Below are 18,577 nucleotides of genomic sequence, written 5' to 3'. Positions count from 1 at the left end.
AAATACATTCACATTGTGGGGTTTTAACAATTTTTAGATGAAATGCTGAACTGTGCTAAATATTCTGAACACATGACAGAAAAGATGTGATGGTCTCTTGTGAATGCACATCTTACATGAAGGCAAACTCTCAGTCGGTATTTCTGGTTTGTCTTTCTGAATTGCTCATAGTGAATATTCCATAGAAACACTTCAGTATTTCACTCCTTGAGGGAAATCACTGATTGTAAAAGATTTTAACAGGGTTTTCCTGCTATGAGGTTCTACACTAACATGTGCGTAACTAACATGGAGTTATGCAGGCTTGCTCTACGGGAAGTCCTTAATCTAAAAAACAAGGTTGCAGCAAGGACCAGAGACTTGGGCAGACAACAGTCTGAAGAGGTAACTTGAGACATGGAAAAGCAGCTTCAGCCTTGGAATGGAGTTGGGCTTTCTTTCTAAAAGCCACGATGCCCTGTTTGTGCTGTTGGAGTGTTTCCTGCTTTGCACAAATATTTTGCAGCTGATCACTAGCAAGGAAGAGAAAGGCCAGTAGAAGAGCAAGTAATGAGAGATCAGTGGGCTAATTGTATTGATAGTCAACATTTGAAACTTGTTTGCCATACTAATGTTTCTCCTGATAGATGTCAATTTAAATATTTTGTGACCCTTAGCAAAATTTGGCTTTGTGTAGACACTGAGATATTTATAGCATGTGTATGTGGCGTAAGGGAAATATTTCCAGTCTTTATTCTCCTATAATTTCCTTTTTTCCATACTGGAAAGGGAAGAGGTGAATTGTTTATTATCCTTTGGGAACATGCTAAACTCTTGTTTCTCACCAAAGCCTTGCTTTACCTCCGTTTCCTGCTGACCTGCTGTTACAGGACTTAATGAAATGTACTTTCAAATTAAGTTTTCATTTTTCCAATATTACAACTATCTACAAGACAAAGAGTTAATTCAACGTTTTAGAAATTCACATTTTGCCTTCCAGAATTTGAGGTCTTAATCTATCTTGGGGTCAAGTCTTGCTAGATTGCATCCATGCAAGCATCAGTTCTGACTTTGAGTAGACAGCAATTTGTACTTGTGCAAGCTGCCTTCAAACGTACACTGGTACATACATGGGGAGAGCTCAGTCAGTTTGGCTGTTGCAAATAATTTGGACTGTGTCCAAATTATTCAAATTTATAGATGTGATCCCACTGTTATCATGCAAAGCCATTCTTACCACAAGCCTCATGTTTTGCACATCAAATGAAAAATGATAGTCTCAACAAAGTCAAATGCAAATCTGGCTTGAATCAGAATTTTGCATTTTTAGAAAGACAGAAGATGTCAGGAAAACTCTTCCATTATTAGTTATCATTTGTTTGTGTCAGAAATTGAGTAAAAAATTTTCAAACACTGATTCTTATACGAATCCACAGGGGAAATAGGCAAGCTCTCAATTTTCTTTGGAAGAACTGCTTTTGACAGCTGAAGAATACAGACTTTGAGGAGTGTACAAAATTTATTTCAAATAAGATATTATTTGAAATGCATACTATCTTTTTACAAAATATACAATCAACCAGCTAGTCGATAAACATATATCAATTGAAGCTCACAATTAATGCATTTTTCAAAACAGATGTGATGGTATCAGAATGCCTTTTAAGAACTGATACTTAGAATAATTTTGTAGACTGACAGCAGGCATCCTAGGGTGCTGTTTTGTTTTTACTTCTGTGAAGGACCATGCATTTATAGCTTTTTGATAGATACATGATTAATTTTTTACCATTTTATCAAAGTTAATTGAATAATTGTCGTTATAGAAAAGATCCAGTGCCACAGTAGATCCATATACTCATTCATAAGACATAACTGTGAAACAGCTACTCTTCACCTTACTTGCTTTCCCACACTCTTTACCTGTAGTTCTAAACAGAGTTAGCCAAGGATACATATCAAAGCCAAGGTAAATAAATAATTTTAAAAACATATATAAGTGGTGGAATGCCTTTTTGGAAAACTGCTTTTTTTTTTCCCAAGACTCTAAAGGTTTACCTGCAGGACTGCTTGTTGTTTTAGATAAGTTTGACCACCTTTTACACAACTCCAGAACTGGGTCTGAAATTACATTTTACTTTTTTTTTTCATGGAGAGAAATTTTAAACTCCTGCTAAACTCTGCCAGTATTAATTCAAGTAAAGTTCCAAGTTCTCAGAGATGAGGGGTTACATATGCACACTGATTAGAAAGGTTCAGCTATCCAGTTTTTTGACTGCTGTTCTTTCAATTATTAGAAACTATGTGTTGTAAGAAAAAAATAGTCATACCAGATTTAAACCACAGCACTTCTGATCTTTGATGATCTTTATATATTTTGTAAAAATTGTTGGCATTTCAAATCTAGTGCAATGACTTAAAAATCTGGCTATGTTTTATTTTCAGGTTGTTTTAGTTATGCTAATGAAAGGACTACCACGTTATCCTTTATATCCTTCTGCTGATATAGAAGCATGTATTTTTAAGACCAAAACTCAGACTAAAAGCTCAATGTATTCTTGACCTCCAGTGCTGAAAAGAACAGCCTGTTTTCTGTTTGAAGTCTTCATTCATTGTAGTGCTATGTTCAAATATCCCATTCATTTAAATTACAGGAATAGAGTGCTATGCAACACTGGGGCTGACCAAACAAAGGATTATTTTCAATGGTCTATTTTTATGCTCTATTTATAATACTGTAGCTGGTATTTTAGGAAAACTACTATTAAGCAAATAGCTCTGTAGTACTGAATTTTCAAGCATGTTTAAACTGTCTGGTTTGGCAGCCCACTTTAAGAAAACAAATGATAGGCTTTGCAGTAACAGCTCATTAGACAGGAGGATGGGCTTGACCTTAAGGCCTGGCTTGAGAGATCTGAGTTATCAGTTTTGCATGACCCTTGGCTAATCTCTTATCTCTGTGTGCTTCAATTCTCTATCTATACAAAGGGATAACACTCTCTTTGCTTTCTTATTTGTAAACTCTTACTATGCTTTCTATACATGAAGCCAGTGGGACCACTGGTGTGGTGCTGGCTTTGGTGCTATTACAGTAATGCATTCTTTGTTATTATAAAGGTAATTCCATAAAAATGTAATGTTAGATGTTAAAACATAAATGTATATATTATTAATATATAAAAGTATAAACAAAAAATGGACTTTCAGAATTCCATACTGGAGTCTGAGACTATTTCATCCTAAACACAGCCTGAACTGAGTAGTCAACAGCACTTTCAATTTCACTCAGTCTGAATAATATGTATCACCAAGAGTGGCCTTGGACAGATCCTTCCTCCTTACTGCCACTGGAAATCTAGCTCAGATCAAAATCTACCTGATATTTGATTTGATCTTTAACTTTCACTAGTGATTGTGAAAGCCAAATCATTTGCAGGGAATGATTCCACCAGGTAAGTTCATGTACATCCCCCATCACCACACTTCCCCCCTCCATCACTTTTTAGGGTGTGAGACAGGGGCCTTTAGTCCAGGTCCAGTGGAATGTGACAGACAGGACTGCTGGAGATGGCACTGTGGTGGCTGTCAGGTCAGCTGTTGTTGATCTGCACTTTTGGCAAACTTCTCTTATCGGTTTAACTGTTGCTCCTTTAAAACACTGGAAAGTCCAATATGAAGTTGCTGGGGGAAAAAAGGAAATAAATATTAATGAGAGATTTAGTAGTCTAAATAAGTTTCATGCAAAGCAGAATACATTATTTGTGAAACACATGGATGAAACGTGGAATAATATTTCTTAATTTGGAAATTTCAGGTACAAAGCTGAAGAAAAAAAAAAGACAAAAGCAAGAAGGCTGCTAATATAAAATTTTCTTCCTTTTTTTGTCCCATGCTTTGTGTATGGAACTGATGAAAAATCAAATTCAATCTACTAATTTCAAATGCTGCAAGAGGCTGCTATGCTCATTTAGTTTCCAACCACTAGTTGAAATTCAGGCTTAAGGCTGCATCCTGTTTGCATCTGCAAATGACTCTATCCATATGTACAACTCCACTGAGATCAATAAGATTACTCATGTGAGTCAAGCAACCCAGGCATGTAAATATTTGCTGAATTTGGACTAAAACTAGAAGGGAATGTAAACGTAGGTGGTAAATCCTACTTAAGATAAAGGATAGCACCCACAATGACTGAATTTAAGAGAGTTAGTTCAGGTGCCTGTCTCCCCTTACTCCCTGGCAGAGATTTACTGAGTTCTAAACATCTTTATGAAGTGGAAGGATCTTCAGCTACGTGTCTAAAAAATTTATTGAGAATTAGTAAGTACACTGTTTTATTTGGTCATTGACTTTTGTTTCAAGAAATCAGCTCCCCAAAGAAAAGGAGATAACATTGAAAATATCTTTTATCTTCATATTCTGTGAGGAAAGGAATTCCCCACAGAATATGGGGGTGTATGCAGCTACTGCAGTCTAAAGCAAAATGCATTTATTATATGAGGCTTCAGAGCACATTACAGAAAGTGTAGGTGCTTTCTACACAATTTCCAGACATGGATGTCAGATGTGAGAAAATGTACTCTTCTTAGGAACTGAAGCAAATCATTCTGAATTGATTCTCGAAGCAACTGGGCCTAAATTCCTCTGTCCCTCTGTCCATTCCCTGCTGAGTGAATCGATCCAGCGCTTATCTTTTTAGGTTCAAGCTTAAACTGATGATGGAGTATCATTTAATCTGTCTCTTGTTTAAATGTAGCAGTGAGGAGACATGGCCTTCAGTAGTAAAGCATCCTTCTGGCATGTCCTTTCTACTTGCATCTCAATTCTGCCACTCAGTATGAAGCCCATCTGAGATTCACTTTAAGATACAGCAATCTTTTTTTTCAACCTTACAAACTTGCCAGTTTGGCATCCCATATGCACATTCCATGTGTTTATGGGCCAGCCCTATAGAGTGGAATAGTACCCTTTTGCATGGCTGATTTGGGAGTGGTGTAGGTTCTTTTCACCAGGGCAGTTTATGCATTGAGAAGACGTTGAGTTTTACTTTAGTCTCCTTTTCACTGCTAACCACTTAGTAAATCGAAACATCTTGGCTCCAGAGTGCAGATTCTGCCACCGTTTATTTAGGACGCTGACATGCCTGGGGCTACAACATTATTTTAATATATAATGAGTTTCAAAGATGCAAAACTACTGACTGCATGTTTTATTCATTCTTAAATTGCAAAGAGGGCCCGGTTTCCTTTTGATGCCTACCCTATTAGCATATGCTACCTGTGTGCTTCTGCAGTCACTTAGTATTTGAATGTATCTGCCCTCATCAGCTATAAAGCATTAATGTTTTGCACTTGTATAGCCTTTCATCCAAGGAGCTGAAAGTCTTTTGCTGACAATGATTAAGAATTACAGTCCCCTTTGAAGTGGGTTGAGTGCTGCTACCTTCATGTTACTGACGGGTAGAGTGAGGTGGCTTCGCCCTGCATGCAGCACGGGGGAAGTGTCAGCGCTTGCAGCCCGGAGCATCCTCTGCTAGATCCGCTTTGCCCGGCCTTTGCACCAGTGACATCCTGCCCCGCAGCTCTGCCAACAGCCTCGGAGGGCAGCGTTCGGCCCGATTAGCGGGATCAGATGTTTTTCACTGCCCCAAGAAGGCATTTGGCAGGGGGGGTGGCCTGGGAGGGGGACAAGGCGGCAGCGGCCGGCGGGACGGGCGCCGCAGCCCCGGGACAGCGACCGCAGCTTTGGCAGCTCCAAAGCCCCGTTCGCAAAGCAAGCGAGGGGAGCCCGTGTGCAGCCACGCCTCGCACGCTGCTCCGAAGGCAGGAGCGCGTTCCCAGAGACGCTCCCTCCCCGCGGCCCCACACGCGCGGGCTTACCTGGCGGGGCTCAGGGGAAGGGCACCCTGGAGTGGAGCGGCATGCAGCGCCGGTGCGAGCAGCCGTGCCGGTGCAGCTTCCTGCGCAGCGCCAGGCTGCCTGCGGACACAGGGAGGGAGGGAGGGAGGGAGGGAAGCGAAGCATGAGAGGGGCCGCCGGCAGTGCCGCTCCCCGGGACGGGCCGGCCCCCGCGCTCCCCGGAGCTCCCCGGTGCTCCCCGGTGCCCGTGGCCGTGCCCTCCCGTGCCGCCGGCGTTCCCGGTAGCAAGTCTGCAGCAGTTGCCACCTTGGGTCCCTCCTTATCCCTGTTCCTCCTCCGCACCTCCCCGCCTCCCTCAAAGTTGCCAGACTCCTGGGATAGGCGAAGCATCCTCTCCTGCTGCCGCCAGAAGTAGGGATGAAGCGCACAGATGGATGCGCCAGGTACAAACCCGTCCCGGAGGTCACAAACCGCGTGTGGGACGGACACGCCGGAGGTGCCCGCGGCAGGCACAAACCCCTGGCGCCCTGCCCGGCACAAGCAACAAGCATCAAGCAACAAGCATCAAGCAACAAGCTGAGATATCGCCTACCTGGCCGCTGTCCGCTGGCTGGGAGGAGGCTCGCCAGGAGCGCCGCCACGATCCAAAGCAGCAGCTGGAGCCTCATGTCTGCAGTCACTGCGGAGGTGTGTGTGTATGTATGTGTGTATATGTGTGTGTGTGTGTGTGTGTGTGAGTGCTGGCGAGGAAATGCCCGCGGGGCCGTGAGGGGCCGGCAGCGCCCGCAGCCCCAGCGCTCACATGCCCGTGACAGGCCGGGGACAGGCCCGGCCCTGGCGGGTTAATGATCAGGCCCCACCGAGGCTCCCGGGCTGCGCTGCGCTCCGGGCCTCCCTCCCTTCCCTGCTCCCTTTCTCCCTTTTGCTGTCACTCCCCCTTATTTTCCATAAGCAAACAGCGCAGGAATGAAAAGCCCGTGTAAACAGCAGCTCCTGTCAATGCGTAGGAGAGAGGAGCCTCTCGAACAATGCGGCCGCTCCACTTTAAATTCAGCCCGGCCAGGAAAAAAACATATGTAAAACAAGCGCCGATGTTCCCTCCCCCATTTGCAACTGTTTAAACTTTGCATTGCCCATATTGGTCCCACATGCAGACACCAATGGCAGGGGCAGGAAATGCCCCCCCGACCTTTGTTCCCCCTCCCCAAAGCGGGGGCAGGGCAGCCCCCCAAGCATGGCCCTTGTCCCAGCTCAAATGCTCTCTTCTCTTCTCCAAAATACCTGCCAAGTTGTGGCCATTCAAAGTGAAACTGGCAGTGCTTAAGGCTAATGGGTGTCTTTTGTACCGTCAACTATTTATAAAGGATCAGAATATTCAGGAATTAATTTGTGAGGTGTTGTTTTTGGTTTTTTTTTTTACCGTGTAGGGTAAAATAGATATATCTGTTCTAGCAGTGCCAGTTTAAGGCCAGCAGTTTTGGATGGGACATCCATTTGCATAGCCCACCTGCACACTGCATTATATTTATACTTGATTATGATGAGAGCTCACTTTAACAAACCACTGAAACCAACTGGTGCAGATAGCCAAGCCTGAAGGGAAAAAGGCAAACCCTGTGGAATTTGGGAGCAGCACTGATGGCTTTGAAATCCTGTGAATTACTGGCATCAGTCGAAATTCGACTGGTCCTTTTCTTTTTTCCGACCTGCTGATTTCTTGATGAGGTAGCACCAAGTTATTTGGCAAAACAAACCATTAAAATTTTTTGCTTTCTGGGAAAAATTTCTGTTCTAAAACATGAAGGAAAGAGTACATTTCTATATAAGCAAATCACTACTATTATTACTAGGTAACTGCTATTGAAAGTTGCATAAAGTTGTTGTTTGCCTATTTCCTAAAAGAGTGGAATATATAGTTGGTTTGCTGGGGGTTTTTTGGTTGGTTTTTGTTTTGTTTTAATTCAATTGCCCCTGTACTGCTTTCCCTTATTGTGGGCTTTTCAGTTTTGTTTAAAAACCTGTTTAACTCAATAGTGCACACTACTCTCTCCTCACAGAGTTATACATCATTACTTGGTTACTTAATTTGTCCAGGTAAAGTATGCCCATATCAATTAAAAGACAAATTGCAGCTTGAATACATGGAGGAAATAGTTAGTAAATGTCTTTTTAAAATTATATCAAGACTGCTGAGGAAGGTGTCTCAGACAAAACAGGAAAACAAAAGGAAGATCCTCTGCTGGTTGATCAGATTTGTCTTTATAACCAGGAGACATATCCCAGTGTTCTTCTTTACAGCTTGATGGTCATTAAGTTTTCTCCTTGTGATTTCTGGCCTTTAAAGTGAACTTTGTTTTAATATTATTGCTACTAGCTCAGCTGAAATCAGGGTCCTGTGGTGGCAGTGACAGAATTTTCTTAAAGGTGCTATAAATTCAAGTACAAATGTGATGGAGTAGGAGTGCTGTGCCCAGATCACCCAGCGAGTTTGTGACAGAGCCGGGGTTACATCCTCAGTACCCTTAATGTCATTCTGTCTCCACTAGGACGGGTTTAGGGGTGTGTTCTCTTGCTCACCATGAATGAGAGCACACTGGCCACCCCATTCATACAGCCCTGCAAATGACCATCACTTTCATTCAGCAGGTGAGGTTCAGGCTCATAACCTTAAGGTGGAAAGTAGTATAGACTTCAAAGTGATAGGGACTCTGCAGAAAGCTGAAGGGCAGAAAGAATGCATAGACTATTGCCAGTCCCTCGGGCTATCCAGGCCTCTTCTGCACCTGAATGTGGTGAAGTTTATTTCTGAGGTCACATTAAATTTAGGGGACTTGAGATAGATGCAGTCATTAAGTGCAATATTTATTGGGTTTTTTCCCAGTTTTGTACGCTATAATCTGTTAATTCCACTGCTAACTCTGTGACAAAGTTTACAAATATTTATTTGACTAATAAAATCCAAGTCACTGTAACATGAGCATGACAGAGTTATTATAATTTTCATGTAAGATACAGTAATAATTCTATGCTTCCCCACTGAAAAAAAATTCTAAAATGTAATACAGCCTCACTCTAGAATTTGTAGCTCTTTTGCAGGCAGCTTTCTTTCAGGTACTTACTTTCATGTGCTACTTGAAATTAGGCAAATAACAACTCAGTAGAATGTAGTGATGTAATAGTTCTGACTTTTTCACAGTGTTTGCTGGTGGGGTTTGTGCTGGCTTGAGAGGAGAGGGAATGTAAAGTGGGTAGGAAAGCTGCAAGTCTCTAGATAACACTTTATAAGCTAGAAGAATTGGTTATTTGAATCAAAAGCTTTCCTTCTCTTATAATCTGGAAGGAACATAATAAAGGAATGATTATTTCAGCATTTATTACCTATATCATTACTACTTCTCCAATAGACACTCTCTTCCCTGTTTCCTCCTTGATAGGATCAAATAGTCAGATTATCTGTTTACATCCAGAAAGTGAAAAAAACAGCTAGCATATTACAGAAACAATTTTGAAAGTGTTGAATAGGAACTGCCTTTCCTGAATATCAAACATTAACTGTAAGTAACACACAGTATTATCTTTTGCTTAACACATTTCAGTAAATACTGTATTACTTCACTGGTTATTAATTGTTCTGGGTGACGCTTTCAGTACAGTCACTACTACAGTCTTATTTGGGGAAAAGATTTTGAAAACATGCTGCCATTTCTAATAATAACATTGGAAGAAATACGGGAAAAGTGGCTGAGGGAATATCAGATCATTTTGTGACATGTAGAAGAATAAAAAATACCTCAATAAATGAAAGAGCAAGTCACTGGAAGAGCAAAAGATGAAATAATGTGAGGAAGCAGTAAAATGCACAGTATTAAGAAATAGAATAAGCTTGGATGATTACAACAGAACAGAAAGATACTTGGGCACCTCCTAGTATGGAGTAAGAGATTAATTAGTATTCCCTATTGCTCTGCTATTCAGAAATTGAATACTACCTTTGGTTTGAAGGCCAGCACATAATTATCAACTCTAGTATTTATCACTAATATTAAAAACAGTTTTCAAATTCTATCAGTAAAAATGTTAAGTGATGATTCTAAAGTACAGGAATTAATTGCTATATATGTCAATACTGGTTTCAATCCTGGTATCTCAGATATCCCTTGGATAACAACTCTTCCCCTCTTAGAAGCCTGTAAAAATACATTGTGTGTCTCCAGTGTTTCATAAGAAACCATGCTGAATGCTCAGTAGTGATAGTAACTGATAATAAGTGAAAATTCTTGTTTATTTTGACTTGAAGCTGTCAGGTAAGATACAAAACCAGAGATTTTAGTCAGATTTTCTAACTTGGTTTTCCCCAAATTAATCCATCCTGTTGATCCAGAGGAATTATTTCACTAACCAGACAAGATCTGGGATAAACACGTTTACAGGTCAAAAGAATTTTGTGAAGCATATCTTCGAATCAAATTGCAAGTGTCACGAGGGAAAGTTCTCAGCTTTTCCTTGCTCCTTTCTATTACATTGCAAGATGGTAAGTGGGCTGTGCAACAAACAAAATTTTAAAAATGCAAAAAGATCATGTGAGTAACCACTTGAAAGGAAGAAGCTGGCCAAGAAATGCTCACAAGGATAAATTTTGAAATGTTGTTTAGGTGTTTGTGATTTTTTTTTTAACCACAAATTTCACTGGGATTATTATCTCATGGTTTTATAGGGTCTATGCGCCTAGCATGAATATAAAGGATGTTTTTTCTTCAGCCCAGGGTACAGCACCAGATGCCAAATACAATGTTTGCCTTCTTTGTTGACTGTAATCATGAAGACTACTTTTTCTAGGCAAAACTCTTTAGCTCAAAAATTATGATTTCAGGAGAAAATTATGCACTCTGTCCTGAATTTTATCTGTTCTTGGAAATGAAAATCTACCCGGAAACAAAACTCTATTCCTCCTGTTTACCATTTTATGGCTTTTTCTGGAGGAAAAAAAAAAATCTACTTCCCTGCCTATTAGTGCTCACTGCCTTTCTTGCCTGAGGGGAGACAGTGCTCCGGAAGAAAATGGTAGTCAGCAAGCAGAAGGAATGTGCACCAGTAACCTGACACTGGAGACAGATGTGCTCAAGGAAAGGAAATGGGGATGGCTCAGACCAGGCTGAACCTTGCATAACTTTTTTTTAATGTTTTCTATGTGTGTTGCAGAGATGCACTACCTCGAAAGTACATTTTCTTTAATTTTAATCTGGGAAGAAAGTATGCTGTGTTCCTGCCATCATTTCTAGGTTCTTGCTGCAATATAGGTCATAATTACAATTATTAGAATAATGATAGAAGTAAAACATGCTCTGGGAGCCTCAGTCTGTCTTCTGTGACCCTACAATCTGTATGGTTGATTTTTTAAAATACAATGAAATACCAGCCCTGCTCCTAAATAATCATAAATTATGAAGTCTCTCCTAGAGGGACAATTTCATCAGCAACAATTTTTTCATTTTTCAAAAGACAATTTCATCAGTTACCTACTGAACTGTATTGATGAATTTTCTTTTTTGCTTAAGGAAAATACATTTTCATGAGCTCCAAGGTGCACTTATTTATCAGTTTCCTTCCATTTCTTAGAAGTAAATTTGATTCTAAGATTCATCTAGGAAATACATACACATATTTCTTCCTAAGAGGAAAACACAGAGGTCAGCTCTGGAGCAGCAGTGCCTGTGATCCCCACCAGTGCAGCCGCATGTTCCATTTCAGGCAGCCCATTTGGGGTCAGATTCTTCTCTGGCACTGCTCATAATTTCAGAGCTTTTTAATTTAAAGAGTCATTTATATTGTCTTCAATAAATGATGTTCAAGAAAAACCCCACAATTCTTGCAAAGCACGAGGTTCTATAATAAATTTTTATTTGCTGGTTGACTTTCAAATATGTAACCCCCTTGCATATCCAGACCCTTCATGCCCTAGGTTTCAGCGAGGAAAGTATTTTTAAAAGTATGTTTTTCATGTTATTAAGAAAACCCTGAGAAGTTATCATATAAATAAGGCAAACATATTTGTACCTTTCTGCTGCAGCTAGAACACACACATGTAGGAAAAAGAGATGCCTACTGTAGTATTTAACATTGAAGTTACTGTTTACATTTAGTAGGGAAATTTCAGGAAGGAAATACAGACATATTTTTGTCCTAAACTCAAGGTTTTAGAGCTTCACATGTAGTCAGGAAATTATTAGTCTTACCCAAAGCTATCCATTTAGTTGTACAAATTTCTGGAAGCTTTTCAGACAGAAAGAGTTAACTTCCTGGAGATAATTTGTCACATAACTGATCTTCTGTTTTGGATTTGGGCAGCCACTAGCCACAGTAAAATTTTAATGCAGGAGGTGTTAGGACAGGCTTGGCAAATTTCTGTAAAGATTGGTTGAGTGATTACTTGAAAGGGAATTTCAAATTAACCTCCAGTTTTTTGCATATTTATACTTTTGACTTCAGGTAGCAAATTTAGGTTGCAGCTTTGGCAGATCCTTTTTCCATGTTGCTTGCATGTTAGCATTAGGGATATGGTGTCTCGTGAAGCAGCTCTGTAACAAGAGTGAGCACAAGTTCCCTTCAGGGAGTCTAGTGTGATGTAATGTTTTAATATCCCATAGTTGTCACCAATAATGTTAACCCCCTGCAAGCCTGGTCACCATCTTGAAACCAGGTGAAATGTGGGCTTTAGGTAAGGGTTTTCTTACTAGGGTTTGGACCTGTTTAGTACAATCCTCTGAACTTTGCCTCCTGGCAAAAAATTGCAGAACTGCCTTGCTCTTTATCAATGTCGGGGCTGTGACACTGCCTTTTCAATGTTTCCTATCTGAATTATTTCTTTATCTGCTGTGATCAACACAGCTGGTGAGAGGTGCAAAAGAACAGAAGGTATCTATGATTTCTCTGCTTTTCTGACCATCAATCTGAAAAGAAGGAATTGCAAGCTTATGTTCAAATAAAATATATGAACACAAGAAAAATAATGGAGGCAAGAGAGTCAAGCTTATATTTAGGGAAATGTGGACTTTCACTGAATTTCTATGTTGTTTGTGTGGGAAAGACTAATGTTGTGTGATTGCATTATATATAGTTTTGCTTGCTTGAAAAGTTTTGTGGTGTTTACTCTTAGTTAGGACAACAGCACCTACCTACTCACTACCCTTTTTGCTGGCTGTTCTAGATGTTGCATGCTTCTACCTAATAACAGATTGTTCAAAGTGTAAGCTTCACAATGTAGACTTGTGAGATCTTTCTATGCCAGCACCTTTTTATTTGATTACATAGGCTGGATGACTGTATAATGTGCTGTGGTAACAAGTCTGCCAAACTGAAGAGTTTGCTTTGGAGAGATCTCAGCGCTGTAACTGCTGCACTTGCTGGGTGCCTGCTGTGATCAGTGCTCACTGTGGATCTCACACACAATGATTTTACCTTTTCTCCCCCTGTTGAAGCTGCGCTGATAGGAAAGGTGGGAAAGTTTCAGGAAAAAAGCCTACTACAAGACAGAGCACTGCAATCTGTCACCCCCTGTACTAATCCAGTAAGGTGATTACTGGCTGTACAGCACTTATAGCTATACCAAAAAAAGGTCCTAGCTGTTTTTTTGGGGGTTTTTTTGGTAGAAAAGTTCCTTATCAATGGAAACACTAAAGACTAAATTAGCAGAGATGATGTCATGGAAATACGTGCAAAACATGACAGTAGGTACAGGATATAGCAAAAGAATATCTTGTAGAAGCTGAAGCAGCAAAGCATTGGTCTTGCTTCAGCAATATATATATATATATTAAATAATAATGATGTCTAGCATGAATAAAAGGCACAAAGCTCAAAAGTTAATTTTGTTGATCTCAATGTTTACCACAGGAATTATTGTGTTAAACCCTCAAAGAAGATCTTGAGACTCCAGACTCATCAAAGTTTTGTAATAGATACCGTGCTCCCTCAAAAATAGCTGAATCCAGGAAACAAAATAGCAGCCCAAACCATCAGCCCTCAGACAAAATACATGCTTCATGGAAGAGAGGTTATGTTAGGTTAAGTGCATAACTTAGCTGTTGTCAGGAAGCGCAGTTCATGAGATGTGTTGCATCATTGACTTAGAAACCCTCAGTTGAAATTGGCAGTGTTTTTATTTGCTTTCAAGGCTAGTAAATATTTTCAGCTTGCAAATTTATACAAAATAGTAATAAATGTCTGTTGCCAGAGACCCTGATGAACGTTCCTCCTGAAATGTGCTATTTAGCAAAATATGATTTTCTGTCTCTATTCAACTTTTTTCTCATTGCAGCATTTCAATCTGTTAAAAGCACAAAGATGCAGAGGTGAAGATGCTAATGTATCAGATCTGCAAAATTTTGTTCATTTTGAACAGTCCTTCCATCATGTAATAATTGCTAATTTCCCCCCTTTTTTTTAGTATGGTTTGATAGAGGTTTTGTATATTTGTTTGTTTGTAGGATTTTATTGTTAGTTTTTGTCATTGTTGTTTTGCTTGTTTGTTTGTCCTTGTGGTGGATTTTTTTGGGGTCTTTTCTTTGGTTGGTTGGGTTTTTTTACTTTTTTCTTTTTGTTTTTAATGAGCCACCAAGGTGAGTAGTAAATTCCTAGCACCAGATATACTTGGACCCAAAGTGATTTATACTTTGTCGTTGAATAAATTGTCTTAATGATTTTCTGGCATGATACATGGATAAAAAAATCACAGCGTGAATGTCGTGGTTCAAGCATATATTGTGATGCTGATAGGTAGTAAATCACAGTTTTTAATTTTCACAAAATATAAAGGAAAGCTTCCTTTGGCCAGTCCATAGCCCTTCCCAGCAAGCAGCATGTGGTAGCTGTGCAGTGTCCTGGCTGTCAGAGCTGTGTGGGGCTGCTTTAGCAAAAGTGGCCACAAATGTGTGCCACCACTGGCCAGGCATCTCATGCAGCCTTTTCTTATCTGTCCTCACTCTTGGAAGGATCAGGATGGAGAATACCAGCTGAATTCATTGGTTTTGTGTCAGCAGTGTCTTTCTTCTGCTGTCATTCTTGAGAGGCTCTTTGGTTTTCCATCTGTTGCGTGTGGTTGTACAGCTCTCACAGGGTGTGGAAAGGGTGTTGTGGCCTGAAGGCTGGGACAAGCTGAGAACAGGCTACAAGCTCCACAGCTTGTTCTGGCAGACAGAAAATGTCATGTGGGCTGTTCCTTGGATAACTTGCAGATGGAAATCCCAATGAAGAATGGTTTATAGAATGAGCTTCTTCACAAGGCTCTTATCACTGCAGACCCATAGCAGGTCTCAATGTGCTAGTCCAGGTAACCATAGCAGTGTAACAGTGAAATAACCATGCTCCTGAGTGTTTGCTCACGTCCTCTGATGAGTTTACAGCTGTTCCTAGGGCAATGGTGCTGCCATGGTGACAGGGGTGGCCTTCCTGAGCTAACTGATATAAGGCCGTCATTCGACTGGTACTAATTTCAGCCTGAAACCCCCAAATTAAATGCTATGTACTTAGAGAAATAAAAAAATAAATAGTGTGAAGAGTATCTACATTAAGGTATAAGTGCATTCACTTGAGGGTCAGCAGCTTACATCTGCTGTCCATCACTGGCATGTAGCAAAATAAATAGACCATGATCGACTTCACATTTCTCTATAGCAACAGCAGGGTTTTCTGGTTCTAAATACTTACAATACAGTGCTAGGCATATGAAAACTGTTGCAGAATTCAAACAGAAATTGACTGCAGTCACCTTTGTAAGGCACCAACAAATTTGCTATTCCTTGTCCTGTTTTTCAAAGGATTAATATGTATGTACTTGGACCTTTATCATAGTATAATCCCAAATGGCCACTAAGCCCCACACACAGCTCCCTCATGCTCCCATGTTGGATGTGGGAGAGGATCTAAAGAGTAAAAGTGAGAGAATTTGTAGGTTGAGATAAAGACAGTTTAACAGGTAAAGCAAAAGCTGGGCATGCAAGCAAAGAAAAGCTAGGAATTAATTCAGCACTTCCCATGGACAGGCAGGTATTCAGTCATTCCCAGGAAAGTGGAGCTCCATCACACACAAGTAATGGTTACTTGGGAATACAAATACCATCACTCCAAGCGTCCCCCTGTCCTTCTCCTTCCCTGAGCTGTGTATGCTGAGCATGATGCCTTATGGTCTGGAATGCCCCTTTGGTCACTGGGAGTCGGTCAGCTGTCCCAGCTGTGTCCCCACCCTCAGCCTCCTCGCTGCTGGGGTGGGATGAGGGGCAGAAAGGGCCTGGGATCTCTGCAAGCCCTGCTCAGAAGTTACAAAAACATCCTTTTATTATCAACACTCTGCTCAGTACAAATCCAAAACACAGCCCCACACCAGCTAGTTTGAAGAAAATGAACTCTACCCTAGCCTAAACCTATCCAATCTTTTATTTGAATCTCAACAGCAACAAATTTGGTTCACAGTTTTATAGATAAAGAAAATACTGTATCATTTTCTCAGTGTGTGTCAGTACCAGTCTTAGGTAATGGTAAGGTAAGGTAAGGTAACCTTTCTACTGCAGATATATTTTTTCCTGTTTGGTTTGTATAAGAAGACCTGAGAAGAACCCAAATAAAAATTCAAGGTTTATTAAACTCTAAATTACATTTAAATGACTTATAGTGTCATATTTATAGGACTGTGACTACACTTTTTATATAGAATTTTTGTAGGGATTTTAAATAGATCTCAGAGATTTACAGCTGTCTTCTAGAAATACATTATTTTCAGGGTTTGTTGCAGTTGTTACACATTAACTTACAGTGTGCTAACAGCTAAGTAAATGTTTGGCAACTGATCAGAAGCCCTAAATGAGGTCATAACATATGGAGAGGTGCTGAGAGGTTACAATTCCTGTGTGTCTCAATTAATACTGTAGCTAGTAAGCATTCTTTGCAGTTCATAGGCTCTGATCCAGCAGTGTGCTGGCGTGGAAGTGGATATTTAAGCCAACAACCCAATAAGTAGATCTGTCAGCTTCACTGAGGGTACTCATGTACTTGGAAGTATTTTCAGGAACGAGTTCTTTGCAGGGTCAAGGTATCTTGGAATAAATATTTGTTGGGAAAGTTTGAGTACAACAAGCTGAAACACTTGAAAAACATCCTTTTCCTGAATGCTACGTTGCATCTCATCAGTGCATGTGAGCAGCAATAGATTTCCTTTATGAAAAGTGTTATTTTCTATCTGATTGCAGCTCATTTAAGCATAAACACATTTAATGTACTCTTGCTTTATCCTTACCTCGAAGCCATCATTGTAGCCGACATGATGAAAGCAGAACTGTAGTAGTTTAGGCTAATAGGCACATTTCTTATGATGTCAGTCTTTATTGAGAGGCATCTATTCAGCCCAGTATTTCAAAGGGAATAGTTTATGTTCCTTTCATATCATCTCTCATTGTTTTGGTATCATTTGGATTGATGGATTGATTGTATTGCAGTGTTTGCTAACTGACATAAGTACAAATGCATAAAAAAGGAAGCATCTTCATTTATTTTTCTTATAAAATACTTAGGTATTCTACAGGAAAACATTATCTGAAGTATTTCATTGTAAGCAGAGAATGTCTCAGTCTTTGCAGTTTGCATTGGAAAGCTGGTGACCAATTCTTAAGATTGAGCAAACCTAAGAGAAATGAAAATGTGAGTTATTTGCCCATTTGTATGGGATGCCTCTCTGACTCTGCTGTAGAGACAACAAAAAATACTTCTAAAAACACAGAAAAGGAGAAGTATTTTCTTGAATTTTTGCCGTCATACTATCGGTTAATTCAGAGTTTCATTATCTCTTCTGTTATCAAACAGGAAATCCTTTCTTTGCTTTTACTGCCCCTGAAAGGTAGCCTTATCAACCAACCATTCTTCACATGTGGCTCCCCAAACTTTTTTCCACTTCTAGTATCTCATAGAGCGATTAGCTCTGACAGAAGCATGCAGAGCCAGCCTGTGTTTAGCACTTGTACACACCACTGGGTATTTTATTTGTGTGAAGATAGAAAAGATTAGTCTTGACTCACTGAGGCTGGTTAAAGTAGTGGCCTGATTTTCAGTTTGTTCAGGATCCCACTTACTGAAAATATCATCATGACTCAGAAGGGACCTTGCCTTCAGAGAGGTCAGAGCCGTGTTTAATACTATCAGCTTTATTGTAGTGATCTACCTATGGTATTATTAGCTATACAGAACCTGAAGATACACATCTTGAACTGTAATGATTTTGAGAATGTGGTTCAGTTTTTGTTGGGTCTTGAGTTTGGTTTGGGGTGTTTTTCCGGTGGTGGTGGTTTTCTTGAGGTGGTGTCTTTTTGGTTACAGGAAAAAAAATTGTCTTAAATGTAGGGTACTCTTTGAGTCCCCTTTTTCATAGATCTTATCCCAACTGAGATTTTGTTTTGTCATGAAGATCCAGAATATGTTTTGAGGAGTTTTTTTTTAATATTCTTGGTTTTTAAACCAAATTTAAGAAAATTTCCATTGACTTAAACGTGACTTTTTTTTACCAACAATATAATTTAAATTAAAATCCCTGTAACTTTCATTCATAACTACTTTCTCCCTGAATCAATACATAGATATAATCCTATACTAAATAGCAACCATGAGCAGTGGAGACTTGAAGGATGAAGATGAAGCTAAATCCTCATAATAGTTTCCTCAGGGGTTTTAATAGGTAATGCTCATGTTTTTACTTGGTTTTA

General features: G+C 40.0%; 1 protein-coding gene across 2 annotated transcripts; it reads right to left on the bottom strand.

The window, feature by feature from the left end:
* Positions 1 to 1,485: 1,485 nt before the first annotated feature.
* Positions 1,486 to 6,921, bottom strand: APELA (apelin receptor early endogenous ligand). 2 transcript variants are annotated; one of them, XM_074541203.1, is made up of 3 exons: positions 6,180 to 6,401; positions 5,859 to 5,957; positions 1,486 to 3,660 (listed from the first exon to the last, which is right to left on the bottom strand). In XM_074541203.1, exons 1-3 carry the CDS (start codon positions 6,386 to 6,388, stop codon positions 3,630 to 3,632), a joined length of 339 nt encoding a protein of 112 aa, XP_074397304.1. In that variant the 5' UTR covers positions 6,389 to 6,401; the 3' UTR covers positions 1,486 to 3,629. The 2 variants fall into 2 exon arrangements, with proteins under 2 accessions (XP_074397304.1, XP_074397305.1); XM_074541204.1 differs by lacking the exon at positions 6,180 to 6,401 and adding an exon at positions 6,430 to 6,921 and having other exon boundaries at positions 1,988 to 3,660.
* Positions 6,922 to 18,577: the final 11,656 nt, after the last annotated feature.

Source organism: Zonotrichia albicollis, chromosome 5 (assembly GCF_047830755.1).
Source record: "Zonotrichia albicollis isolate bZonAlb1 chromosome 5, bZonAlb1.hap1, whole genome shotgun sequence".
Lineage (NCBI taxonomy): Eukaryota > Metazoa > Chordata > Aves > Passeriformes > Passerellidae > Zonotrichia > Zonotrichia albicollis.
This window is presented reverse-complemented; position numbering and strand designations above follow the sequence as displayed.

What these genes read in the sequence shown, in the direction of transcription:
- APELA (XM_074541203.1), bottom strand. Translation starts at nt 6,388, where the DNA reads ATGCTTGTTGCTTGTGCCGGGCAGGGCGCCAGGGGTTTGTGCCTGCCG. An exon ending in ACTTTGAGGGAGGCGGGGAG is followed by an intron (nt 5,958 to 6,179) that starts GTGCGGAGGAGG and finishes CTGTGTCCGCAG; the next exon opens with GCAGCCTGGCGCTGCGCAGG. An exon ending in CTTCCCCTGAGCCCCGCCAG is followed by an intron (nt 3,661 to 5,858) that starts GTAAGCCCGCGC and finishes TTTTTCCCCCAG; the next exon opens with CAACTTCATATTGGACTTTC.